Here is a 13,828-nt window from a genome sequence, read left to right as displayed (position 1 = left end):
GTGTTGTGGCGGTTCTGAAAAAAACTAGTGGTTTCGCAACTCAACATTTCAATCCTTATGCTCTGGACCCAGTTTCATAGAACTGCTTAAAAAAATCACCAAACTCTTCCTAATTTAGGATTAATCTAAGGCCTTAGGACGGGTTCAGTTTCGTATCCAAATACGTAGGACGCATTGAACTCATCATAAGTTAGGACGGGTTACTCGTCCTAACTCAAGATAGGATTAATCCTAGCGTTTCGTGAAATAGGCTGCAGGATAAGGTTACGAGCCAAAATACCATGTCACATGTACAATTTGTGACTGGTATCCTGCTAAATTTTGCTAAGCACAAAATCCGTTTTTGATTACTTGGTATTTCTTGCTTGTAATTTCTTCTAGGTATAATGAGGTGGTGTCAGCATGTGCCCTGAAGCAGGACTTTGAGCAACTACCAGCCGGAGACCTGACAGAGATCGGAGAGAAGGGGGTCAACCTCAGCGGTGGTCAGAAGCAAAGGGTCAGCCTCGCGAGGGCGCTCTATTCAAACAAGAAAATTGTCGTCATGGTAAGAGTGAGACACTATGTGGCTAGATGTGGTTTTTTTAGCTTTAGACCTGTGCTGCAACCTTTTGTGAATTGAAGTTGCTTGAACTCCCTTGTGTCAAAAGCCATACATGTTACTGTGTCAATATATTTGTTCGTGGGTGCCAGTCAGAAGCCAACTGTTTGTAAGTGTCCCTAAGCCAGTACACTAATGTGTGCAATTTGGTCAAATAATTTATTTCAAAAACGTGTTTTTGTCATTAGCCCTCTCATGCCCAACTCGCTCTTTCCACAAAATACCACATGACAAGTACACAAGTCATGGGGTTTGTAAATGATATCAGCTGTAAAAACAGAAAAATATAACCAATGCTAGCCAGTAAGGTATTCTTTGTGGCAGTCTGTGGTACCTGTATATAGGAGGGTAGACAGGAGGCTGTGGAGACCAAGTCCACGTTACACAAGCCATAGGGTTTATTGATGATACCATTTTAATGAAGGTATAGTACTTTGTGGCAGGCTGTGGTACCAGAGTACTGAAGGGTTAATGTATAGTGCTACTTTAAACACTGCATGCAAACAGAGCTAACTTAGGTTCAAGTGACTTATGGGCAATTCCACGGTAACGGAAGGACGTTTTGACTCATTAAACAACATTTAAATCATGGATATCTTTAACAGTTTAATTAGTTTCATCAAGCAATTGTCACAGCTTCTTTTATTAATGACTGCCTTCAAAATGGTCTCCTTTTTTTGGCTGAAAAACTTTTAGTTTATAAAATATGAAGATTAATAAGGTCGGTAACGGAAGGACGGAATGGTTTTTGCAATGTTGGTAATTTGTTTGCTACCATTCTCCTAGGATGACCCACTGTCTGCTCTGGATGCACACGTCAGTCAGCACATCGTTCACATAGGCATTATGGGATGGCTGAGAACAGAAGACAGGACGACCATCTTGGTAACTAACCAGTTACAGTATCTACAGCAAGCTGACCAGGTAAAGAAAACACAGCTCTGTTGCTGCCAGTTGATGTTAGTTATTGCATTTATTTATCTTTCATTGACTAGCCAGCAGGACCAGTTAGCTAATCCTTTCATCACTGGTCAAACTGCCTTTTCACCCGTCGGTGATTTGGGATTTCCAATCAAATGACAAGAATCTACTTTTTGTGTCATGGCCGAGTGGTGTAAGTGGCCTTAGGACGGGTTCAGTTTCGTATCCAAATACGTAGGACGCATTGAACTCATCATAAGTTAGGACGGGTTACTCGTCCTAACTCAAGATAGGATTAATCCTAGCGTTTCGTGAAATAGGCTGCAGGATAAGGTTACGAGCCAAAATACCATGTCACATGTACAATTTGTGACTGGTATCCTGCTAAATTTTGCTAAGCACAAAATCCGTTTTTGATTACTTGGTATTTCTTGCTTGTAATTTCGAGTGGTGTAGAGCATCAAATTCAAACTTTGGTGGTTAAGTTATCGGAATACGGTTTGGAATCCCTGTCATGACACTGGTGTCCTTGAGCAAGATTACTTTACTATAATTGCTTCTCTCCACCCAGGAGTATAAATGGGTACTTACAAGGGTAGAGTTTCATGTTGCAAATGAAAAAGCCTTCGGAACGCCATGGCAGCTCATGGCTGTAAACTTCTCAGGGAGCTGATGAGAAAGATTTAATAAAGGAATGTTATTGGCTCAGTGAAAAGGGCACTTATGTAAAGCGCATTGATATGGTTAGGGTAAAACGCGCTACATAAGAACTAGTTATAATTATTACTAACAAAAACGTATTTGTTTTGTCCTGCCAAAATGTTTATATTTCTTTAATGAAGGTATGTTATTGCTCATGAACTTCTGTATCCATAAACATACAGATTCTTGTGATGGACGGTGGGAGAGTAACTCACCAGGGAACCTTGGAAGAGATCAAGACGGCTGACCCAGACCTCCACCAATCATGGTCTGATCTACTGGTATCCAACCAATCAGGACCAGAGGATACTTATCAATATACAGCTGAGCAAACCGACACCACGCTTGGGGTTGGACGTCGGAAAAGCGTTCTGAAGGGCAAGGATTTCAAGACTGGAACGGAAGGTGAATTTGGGCGTTTGAGTTAAAGTTCAGATTAAGTTTTCAAAGGTATTGTGGAGTAGCTGTGCCGAGAAGTAATTTGATGCAAATTCACGTTAGGGAAAGGTTTTTTTTAATTCTGTTACCAATATTTTAGATGGAATGTTCATATGCAGTATTCTATGATCATGTATAAGGCATGGAATTTCATCTTAGACAGGGCAAGGCTATTTCCATTATGCAATGGGCACTTCCATTGGGATATCTTAAAGTCTATGGGAACATTTTGAAGGGGCACCAAGGCCAAGAACAAGGGCACTGAGGCCATTGCCCCTGTGGCCTTTGTATAATTTCAGGCCTGATGTATCACACTTTATTATTTGAATAGAGCGCCCTGTAAGTCACTGCGAGAAGAGAAACACTGCTCGTTATTTTGTTCTGGTGAAAGATAACGATCTTCTGTACATCACTATTAATCCATGTCAAGTTTTGCATGCCATTTGTGTAGGGTCTATTAGCTTTTCATCTATATTTCACAGTTACAACCTTTCTTACCCCAATATTTGTCAACCACATTTTACTTCAAGGAGCAACACCTCAAGGAGAAAATGGTAAACTCATCCAAACAGAGGAGCGTAAAACCGGTACAGTCTCCTACAAGGTTTACCTCTACCTACTTAAGAAGACCGGCTTCTCATTGATGACCTGGGTCATCGCCTTGGTGATATTCAACATCTGCTTGATGGGAAAGGCGTTGAAACTGGCTGAGTGGGCTGAGGCCGGACTGACTAATACAAATGTAGGTTGCATGAAAACGGGGCCCAATTTCAGGGCTCTGCTTACCCTTAGCAAAGAATTGGCTTGTGTGCGTGTGTACTCCACTTTACTAGGCATTCTTCGCTAGCGCAGAAGTGTGGCGATTACCCTGCAAGCGGAGAATGGTGATCATGAGCTCAGAAATGGGCAGTAAGCGGAGCCATGAAATTGGACACTGCTAATGCCCCGAAACTTGTAACAAAATTATCACCTAAAATGCGCACTGGAATGTACAATACAATGCAGGCATGTGAGACTTCCCTGTTTAGGAACCCCTTTTATAAATCCACGCCCAATTATGTGCAAACACTAAAAGCTGGTTTATACTCCGAAGCGTAATGGGTGAACAGGCGTAAAAATAATGTGTGACGCAGTTTAAAGAGGATGCTTGCAACCGCAGTTGTTCCTGCGGTTGCCCCTCCCCCCCTTGCAACTGTCCCTCCCCTTCTGTGGTTGCCCCTGTTGTATTTTGATGAAGAAGAAAGGGTTACTTGATAAAAATGACTGATACCCATGCAATATTATGTTAAATCTATATTAATTTTATTGTGTACCCCAGATGTGGGGCAACAGATCTACGGATCATAGTATGTATTTGCTTTTGTTGTCCCTTGCCCATCTCGGGGTATATTGTCAATGTATTTTGTTTTGTACTGTTATGGCAAATTAAATAATAATAATAATAATATCTCTTTTTGTTGTACCCTAAAGGCTACATCGCACGCAGAACCCTACATAGCTGGCTACACTTTATGGTCCAGTGCAGGTATTCTAGCTAACATTGTAAGCGACTGTTGCCGCACCATGGCCGTGTTCTATGCCACCAGGAATCTCTTCAGTGGGCTGTTGCACAATGTGTCACATCTCTCTCTAAGGTTTGTGAAAAACTGACGATCAACGTGGTCTAGTGGTTAGACTGCAGCCGTTGATTTCACCAAACTCTTCCTAACTTTGGATTAGTCTTTAGGACTTGCGACAACTTAAGTTCCCTAACCATAGAAGTTTGGACACATTGAACCCATCCTAACTCCAGAAATCATGAAATCGGCTGAAGGACTTGCAGTCACCAGATTGTGGGTTCAAATCTTACCAAGCTAACTGCTGATTTCATAATGACTAGAATAAGTATTGTCGTCTAGTTTATACTGAATCACAATTCTTGATTTGTGCAGTTCATAATCATAAATGTTAAAGCAATGCTTGTATTAAAGAGAATGGCTGTTGCCAGCTTGGCGTTATATCCCCTTGTGGGAGTTCCCTTGGCGGTATGCTTATTTAAACAAACATAAATAAACCAATCCATGATCCCATATCTGGAGAGCATAACTGTACTCATGACCCTAGCTGGGATTCAAACCAGGGCTTAATTTCATAGCACAAAATTAGCTAAGCTCATCAAAGTTATGCTTACCAGAACAAGATTACCAGCCAAACCTTTTCACAAGTACAATTTGTGACTGGTATCCTGCTAAGTTTTGCTTAGAAGGAAATTGTTCTGCTTAAGCAGCTCTTTGAAACTGGGTCAGTGGGGTGAGTCGAACACCTTAACTCACAAGCCACCCATGCCATCATAACTTTGATATGAAATTGGTTGATTGATATAACAATTGGTTTTAATTGTAAAGCACTTTGTGATGTCTGCGACATAGAAGGAATTTTTTCAATATTAAATATTATTATTGTTAGAAGTGTATGTACTCAAGTCTGTCAGCATTTTCTTCTTGATTTCCTCCTGGAGTATCTCATTTTTATTTCATTTTAACAACTTTTATTTTGAAGGTTCTTTGATACAACGCCAATTGGACGAATTCTCAACAGATTCTCCAGTGACACGAACCACATTGACCAAGTATGTTGCATTTCTTTTAAATGATATGTTACCAAGTTCACTAAAATAAACCCAGTTGATGAATTTTGCTGGCCCCTTTTGAAAATTGTTTCCTTTTAAAATTCTGATTTTGAATGATTGAACGTAATGAGATTTATGGAGGCGATGGGTGTCAGCAGACTTGCCGGGTTAATATAATGTTCTCCGATATGTCTGCATGCTAAGAACTGCATAAACAATAGACCTTTTTGCAAATACTGGGGTGCGCGCGTAAAGCTTGGAATTAGGTGCATTGTGGTCTAGCTGGTATCCAAATTTGATACATATCTATCCCACAATGCACCTCATTCAACAGTCTGCGCCTGCGCACTGGTATTTGCGAAAAGGTCTGTGGTAATTTATCGTCTGCTGCCACCTTTCGTCAGCATTGACTTCTCGCAGCTGAAACCGTACCCCTCTAGTTGACTAGCTTGGTGAATAATGCATTGCCTTTTGCCATTAATCTTTACAGTACTTGTTCCTCAATCTGGATGCGGTGTTATTCAACGTATGTAAAGGCATATTCAGCGTCCTCTTGGATGTGATAATCGCACCGGCATATCTCCTAGCTGTTGTCCCCCTGGCAGTCATGAACGCTCTGATGGTCAAATTGTTTTTGGCCTCATCCAGGTACAGATTCTGCCCAAGAAAAATTAATTACCAATTTTTAATTCAACAGCTTATTTGTTATCAGTACAATATGTTCTGAGAATTTGTGACTTTATAAAGCTTATCTTTTCATGGGGGTTTGTGCAAGTTAAGCACAAAAGGTAGCTTACACCCGAAACAATTTTGCTCACTAGAGAATAAGGTTACCATCCAAAATACCATACCACACATGTCATCTTTTACTGCTTAGTTTTGCTTAGCAGAATGTTGTTTTGCTGCTGAGTCAGTTCTAATTTGGTCTCAACCTTTCAATTAGCTTGATCTAGTCATCGTCGCGAGACTGAAGAGTGTAAGAGATGTTGGCCTATTAACGAGTTTCATCTCTTTCTGGTCTTTGTTTAGAGAGGTGAAACGTCTTGAGAGTGTTTCCAGGTCACCTATCCTAGCTCGCTTCTCACAGACCCTGGATGGACTGTCAACTATTAGAGCCTATGGGTAGGTACAATGTCATCATTAAATGATGTTCACTACACTCTGTGTTTATTACTATTTTTAGTATATAATTCTTGTAATGAAACCAAGGATGGTTAATGAGTGAACTTAATCACTGTAGCTCGCAAGCCTGAGGAAACCTGTTAACAAGGGCACTTGCAATGAACCAGAAAAACTGTCTTTAACCCTTACTCTTCCATGCTAAGTGTTCTGTCCAATTCAAAGGACTGAGCAATAATTGAAAGGATCTTGCTCAAGGACACAACTACCACAACCCGGGACTAAAACCCACACTCTGCTGATCAGAAACACCAGAGCTTGATTCCAGTGCTCTTAACCGCTGGCTACGATACGTTTACTTTTGCTTTGTATGATGTTTTATTACAACCAACACCATTTAAAAAATCAATACCAAAGTATGGAAGCACCTTACTTTGTCAATCAATCAGTCTTTCACCATGTCCTGAAGGTCGTTGGCCCCTCCACTCCTCCCTGCCTAGCCTGCGCACTTCAGTGTTACATGTAGAAGGTGCTGTTGGCAATAGTATCAATTCCCCTTTCCTTACTTGGCCTACTCTGTGCTAGAAAGTAACAAAATTATTGGTTCAGTAGGATTTGAAACTTTGCATGGTGGAAATACGATATAGAAAGGTTTGCGGTAACACCATGTAATGACTATCTCTAATGAGTGGGGGTGGTTCTGAATAGAAACATTGGTTTCAACTTGACGTTTTCTCCCGAAGACGATCAGAGCATACTGATCGAAACGTCGAGTTGAAACCAACGGTTCTTTTCAGAACCACCCCAGCTCATTAGAGATAGTCATTACATGGTGTTACCGCAAACCTTTCTATATTGTTGGTTCAAGAAATACAAATTTAAATCGGAGGATTGATTTATTCTACATGGAAGAATTTTGAGTCGTGTATCTTTGTGCTCCCTTTCACTCTTACAGTTACGAGCGGGATTTCTTTAACACATTCCTTGGGAGTATCAATGATAACTGTACAGCGTTTCTATATCTAAAGATATGCAACCTCTGGCTCAACACAAGACTGGTAAGATACCCTTGTTTTGTCGTCCATTTTTATTGGATCTGTGCACAAGTCTGAGAGAATTTTTGTGATCAATGTCCACATACGAACTGTGGACCATACGAACTGTGGACCAGACAAATGTAGGAACTTGAAATACTATATGGACTTATACACCTCTTCACAGTGGCTCGTTACAGTGTGATTTAAATCTTCCGAAAGCCAATGACCTCTGGCTCAACACAAGACTGGTAAGATGACCTTTTGTGTCTACAATTTTTTTTTGGATTTGTGCATGCACAAGTCTGAGAGAATTTTTGTGATCAATGTCCACATACGAACTGTGGACCACATAATGTAAGGACTTGAAATACTATATGAAGTTACCGTCCATTGTTTTGTAAAGGCATCCGAGCCTACAAGCTTTGCTTTAATGGGCCATAATAATCATAATAACCGTATTTATAACGCGCCTTTTGCCAAAGAAAGGATACAAAGCGCCATGCCTCCATACAGTTTTCAGTCTTGTAATATCCTATTGCTTGTATTTGTATATTGTGTTTGTATGGAAATAAATGTTGATTGATTGATATATGGACATGTATACCTCTTCACAGTGGCTTTTTTACAGTGTTGAAAAAAAGGACTTTCCTTAAGTGTAACCGAACAAAAAAATGGCAGCAGAGTGAGTGAAACACAGAGCTGTGTGTGCAGTGAACTGCCCATTTTAGGCGATGCAGAAATTGTCTCAAGGGTTGGTTGTATGGTGTTTTCATTGAAAATTAGAGGGTGGGAATGATTCAAATCTGAAAGCCAATGACAAATTTTGCCCAATAATGGTTGGGAATTTATGATCCTAATATTTATGTAAACTTTTTTTCCGCTAGGATATCTTATCAGCAGTTATGGTACTGAGTGCGGGCGTTACAGCTTTAGTAACTTCATCAATCTTTGGACTATCTGCAAGTCTAGTTGGTCTGTCCATCGCAGTGGCTTTAAGGGTATGAATTTGATAAAGGGCTATATGTTTTCATAATAAGTGTTGGTGTCACCACAATCATAATATTGATGTCTTATATAGCGCACATATCTATCAAACAAGGTACTCAAGGTACTGAGTATATATACAAACTTTCAGAAAGATAGGTAATTGCAATGATGAATTTTGAGACCCAATTATTAGCACCGTATAAGGGTTTACAAGGTGCTACGGCACATACAGCAGCCACAGCCAGGAACACCGCAGCGAACCCCTTCTCTTTTCGAAAAGTGCACTGGGTTCTTTTACATGCGTTACACAACACATGGGACCAACGGCTTTACGTCCCCATCCGAAAGGACGAAGCAATGGTTAAGTGTCTTGCTTAAGGACACAAGTGTCACGGCTGGGGATTGGAACCCACACTCTGCTGATCAGAAACACCAGAGTTTGAATTGGGTGCTCTTACTCGCTCGGCCACGACTCTTCCTACACAAACCTAACTTACTAACTGGGTGTTCTAGTCTTCTGTTTAAGAAGCAGTACTAGTATGCCCCTTTAGTTGTAACATGTTTATTTCAATGCTGCAATTCATTACAAAAAAAGCACAATAAGTTGAAATTACCCAAGTAGCACAGTAGCATGAGATAATAAATATATTTGGTGCACAATGAATCAATAATAATCGGCAGAATGACAACATGTAGGTGTAAGGTGAAGCAGAACGCTTTTGTACCATAACCTATGGACAAACAAACATAAAACCACAGAACCGTGACAGGACAAAGGACCAAGGAAGCAGACAAGACAATATGAGACAAGGCCAACACAACTTACAAGTTACACCTTTTGAGACTATGAATAAGAGTCAAGGAACTGAGCTCTTAGGTTTTTAACAAACATAGATAAAGACGGTGAAGATTTAAGAGAATCATTTAAACTATTCCAATATGAGATGCCTCGATTGACAACACTGTTTTTAGACTTTGATGTTCTATTAAATTGGACGAATAAATTACCCTTAGCGCTACAACGAGTGTTATAATGTGTAGGCCATGCAGGCTGATAGCGCAATTACTTGGAAAAAACATAGAAAAGGGATTTTGTTTTGGAGATTGGATTTACCTATTTACAACTTTGACCTGCTGGTTGAGGTTGCAAAACTCGCTACGTGTAAATTGTATTATCAACACTGTTTTCTGAACCAAAACTGCCAGTGGTATAAATGGAATGAGTTATAATTGTCTCAATCCTAGCATAGTCCTTCTCAATGGTTAAGTAACAACAAAGCTAGGACTCTGCTAGGGTTGAAACAAAAGGGGACAAAAACATTAGTTAGTGTTTTTTGTTAAAGGTAGATAATTTGAGCAAATGTATTCCTTCATAATACTTGTTTGTAAATTTCCTGTGAATATTTGTCTCTATACAGACCTCCAATTTAATCAGTTATGCTGCACGGTACTATGGAGAGCTAGAGATCCGTATGAATGCTGTGGAGCGAGTGGAGCATTACACACTTCTTCCAACAGAGAAATATCACGGTAAATATTGTACAGTAATTGTTTGTGAGTTTGTTTTTGGTGGTTTTGTTTTTAGTGTTGTCATTGTTAACTGGGCCCCAGGTATTGTTTTTTGTATAAAGTTGGTTTGAAATAAATGCCTAAATATATGTTTTTGACTTTACTCATCTTTAGGTGAGGTTTGTAATAAATTAAAAAAACATGTGAATTTGTTGTTCTTGAGTAGCGTTGTTTTTGGTGTTACCGCAAACCGCACCTAGTAGTTCAAGACTTCCACCACAAAAGTTTCAAATCCTACTTACTTGTCCTGTTCATCATTGTCACTGTGTAGTTTTAGGGATATGGTTTCCCTCATCCTGTCACTTTTTTGGAACATTCATAATTTAGCTATACATGATGAAAAACGTCTTTGTTATACCATGGTAATAGATTGTGTTTATTATTGGTTGAGAACCAATCATGTGGTGACCAGCAGCCGATTTCACGAAACTTTACGCAACTGCGTAAGTCCACTTGCGCAACGTTTATGGCGCACGTAACTTCACGCAACTGCGTAAGTCCACTTGCACAACGTTTATGGCGTAAGTTGCGCCATAAACATTGCGCAAGTGGACTTACGCAGTTGCGTAAAGTTTCGTGAAATCGGCTGCTGGCCTACAAAGGCACATGTACATAGCTCAGGAGAACATGAGTGGTGTATCCCATAGGGTACATTACCTTGATAATGCCCACTGTTGGTCATTTCCACCGCCTTGTAAAATATTAGAAACCATTCAAAATTGTGTTCAAATCATTGCAGTCCCTGCTGCTAAGGATTCAAACTCTGCCTAGCCATCGGGCTAGCTCAGTAGTCTAGTGGTAAGACATCTGCTGTAGCAATGCAGAGTTCTTGGGTTCGAATCCCATTGGAGTGATTTGTCTATGGATTTTTTTCATAGAAATCGGGAAAGTTCTGAGTATAGAGTGCTCAATACACATTGATATGTGGGTAAAAACCAAATTACATGGGGGTCATCTAATTTTTTTTGCTTGGTGCATACAGGTATTGTGCCGACAGCGGACTGGCCAGCCAGCGGAGCAATTGAATTCAGTAAGGTGTCGGCTCGTTATGACATCACATTGGAACCTGTGCTTCATCAGATCAGCCTCAAGATCAGTCCAGGAGAAAAGGTATGTGTAACAAACCATTCATAAATACCTAAGACACTTTCGCTATTCCTGTTGGTGGAGAGCGCGTCACATGCTTATAAGACAGTTTCTTCATTCCTATTGGTCGAGAGCAACGACCAGGACAGTTGTGCCACATCACGCGATACGTGCGAGGCGCACAGCAATCTCCTTATAAGGGGTTGATTACCCCAGGGCATTACCATTTCATAGCTGAAGGGGTGCTGTGTTGAAAGAAATCATTGAACAATTATAATTTTTGCATTTATTTTACTTTTTGACAAAAAGTGTTGATGGTTTTTTACCGAAAAGGTATTTATGAATGGGAATCAAAGTGTGTTGAATCGGTTTTCAACTAGTGGTTTAAACCCGCCGAGGCCTGGTTCTTGATAATTTACCTCGACTTCGTCTCGGTAAAATTATCACGAACCAGGCCTCGTTGGGATTAAACTACTAGTTGAAAACCTCTTCACAACACATTGATTCCCTTATTCATAAATACAGTTTCGCTATTCCTATTGGTGGAGAGCGCGTCATGTGGGTGTGTTTAAACAGTTGATAATGACCAGCTGGAGCTCTGTTTATAAATGGTTGTTTTCGGATACTACGCACTAGTCTTGGTGCAAGACATTTCTCATTACGGGCGATGTGGGCGCTGTCGGTGAGTTAGCCGCGTTTAGTGTGAAAAGAAAACAAGAAAATCTTGCTCCAAGACTATACGCGCACGAACGCCTCGGCGGTTTAAACCACTAATTGAAAACCTCTTCACCACGCGTTGATTCCCTTATTTAAAGGCACTGGACAGGTTTGGTACTTGTCAAAGACCAGTAATCTCACTTGGTGTATCCCAAAATATGCATAAAATAACTCTTTGTATTACAGCAGTGGGATCTCAATAAACTAGCCAGCTGGACTACCATACACTGATCCATTAGGCTCCGCCCACGGCGCACGTGTGAGCAAAGAACACATAAGCTTCTCCTATGCCATTCTGCACAACTCTGCCGCGCGCGCCAAGCATACGCGCACGCATGTCGGACTTTATAGTGTCAGACTTTTGGTTGTGCAATGGGTTGTGATTGGTCAATACGCAATGGGGCAGAGCTTAATGGATCGGTCTATTGTTGTCACAAATCATTCATAAACGTCATTGCTTCCAGTTGTGTAATTGTTATTCCGATATTTGTATGCCCTGCTTGGTATTTCTTTGCATGAGTTTCACTCAATATTAATTGAATATTCTGTGAGCATTAAACAACAACTAATCTTGGTTTGCATTCTTCTTGTAAGGTTGGTATTTGTGGACGGACAGGTAGTGGGAAGTCTTCATTAACTCTGGCACTACTTCAGCTCATTGACATAAATGAAGGTAATTCTTGAGTAGTTTATTCTTTTCTAATAGAGTCATCTATCACGGTGCCAGTTATTGTTCTGATTGACCATTTGGTTAAAAGTCATGTGAACCGTGGCTCAAAAAGAATTTTTATTTTTCGTTTTGCCTCGCACTGATTTATGATAAGGAGTGTATCTTGTTGAGAAAACAGAAACCGACAGAAATACTGCTCGTGTGGTATTTGAACCAATGACCCAACATTGTGGAACAGATGTCGTTAACGGCTAAATCACTGAACATGCCTAGTGACAAGAAGCCAGTCCAAATCCTGTAATAAGCGGCAATCTTTTGCGCTACAGATTACAGATTACAGCAAGAACTGTTAACATTTAAATACATAACAAATGGTATAGCAGTGTGTAAGTGTGTAATGTCATTACCATTATATTCTTGTTTGTGTTTTCCTGATTAGGATCCATTATAATTGATGGTTTGGATATCTCGCGGGTCTCTCTTACCGTCCTACGTCAGTGTCTTTCAGTCATCCCTCAGGATCCAATTCTCTTTGCAGGAACCATCAGGTCAGTCCTCATCATCTCTTTCTGGAAAAACAATTCCTCTTAAAGGAAAGGATTTTGGTTATTACTCAAAACAAATATTAATTAAAAACTGACTTGGTAACGAGCATTGGAGAGCTGTTGATAGTATAAAACATTGTGGGAAACGACCCCCTCTGAAGTAACGTAGTTTATGAGAAAGATGTTATTTCTCACTAAAATATTAAAAGACTTCTAGCGAGAAGTCTTTTATTCCTATCTGAAAGCCCACCAATTCGTCCAACAAGGGTGTTTTTTCTTTCATCATTTTCTCGCCAAATTTTTCACAGGCTTGTTATTTTTTGCTTATAATGGGATATTCAAAGTGAGAACACTGGTCTTTGACAATTACCAAACGTGTACAGTGCCTTTATCACAAAGACTCTTACCCAGCCAGTAAATTCACACATGGTGTTACCGCAAACCAACCACATTGATACCTCATCATGCAATGCTCAAATCCAATGTACTCTTATCATAACAAATTATTTTGGGGTTGAATGAAGAAAAATGACTAGAGCTTGCCTGGAAGCTTTGACTTTCTAATTAATGTGTCGGTGCTCTACCAACTGAGCTGTTTAGCCCAGGGCCCAATTTCATAGAGCTGCTAAGCACAACAATTTGCTTAGCATGACATTTCTTCCTTGATAAAAAACAGGGTAACCAACCAAAAATGTGATTTTCAAGATACGCAAACAACAGCTGAATACCAGTAACATGCAATATGCAACAAATGGAAATATGGTTGGTAATCCTGTTTTTATCAAGTAAGAAATTTCATGCTAAGCAAATTTTTGTGCTTAGGCAGTC

The 13,828-nt window shown here is 40.1% G+C and overlaps 1 protein-coding gene across 1 annotated transcript in view; it reads left to right on the top strand.

Moving 5' to 3' along the window:
* Positions 1–13,828, top strand: part of LOC117289360 (ATP-binding cassette sub-family C member 9-like) — a 35,936-nt gene that overhangs the window by 17,652 nt on the left and 4,456 nt on the right. Inside the window, exons 14-27 of the mRNA XM_033770460.1 lie at positions 382–547; positions 1,388–1,525; positions 2,407–2,629; positions 3,193–3,404; positions 4,133–4,296; positions 5,201–5,270; positions 5,761–5,918; positions 6,300–6,392; positions 7,345–7,447; positions 8,311–8,424; positions 9,832–9,943; positions 10,965–11,092; positions 12,380–12,458; positions 12,895–13,003. Of these exons, the coding sequence (XP_033626351.1) occupies positions 382–547; positions 1,388–1,525; positions 2,407–2,629; positions 3,193–3,404; positions 4,133–4,296; positions 5,201–5,270; positions 5,761–5,918; positions 6,300–6,392; positions 7,345–7,447; positions 8,311–8,424; positions 9,832–9,943; positions 10,965–11,092; positions 12,380–12,458; positions 12,895–13,003 (1,869 nt within the window). The remainder of the gene's footprint in view (positions 1–381; positions 548–1,387; positions 1,526–2,406; positions 2,630–3,192; positions 3,405–4,132; positions 4,297–5,200; positions 5,271–5,760; positions 5,919–6,299; positions 6,393–7,344; positions 7,448–8,310; positions 8,425–9,831; positions 9,944–10,964; positions 11,093–12,379; positions 12,459–12,894; positions 13,004–13,828) is intronic.

Source organism: Asterias rubens, chromosome 1 (assembly GCF_902459465.1).
Source record: "Asterias rubens chromosome 1, eAstRub1.3, whole genome shotgun sequence".
Lineage (NCBI taxonomy): Eukaryota > Metazoa > Echinodermata > Asteroidea > Forcipulatida > Asteriidae > Asterias > Asterias rubens.
Note: the sequence above shows the minus strand (reverse complement) of the source record. Positions and strands in the feature narration are given on the sequence as shown.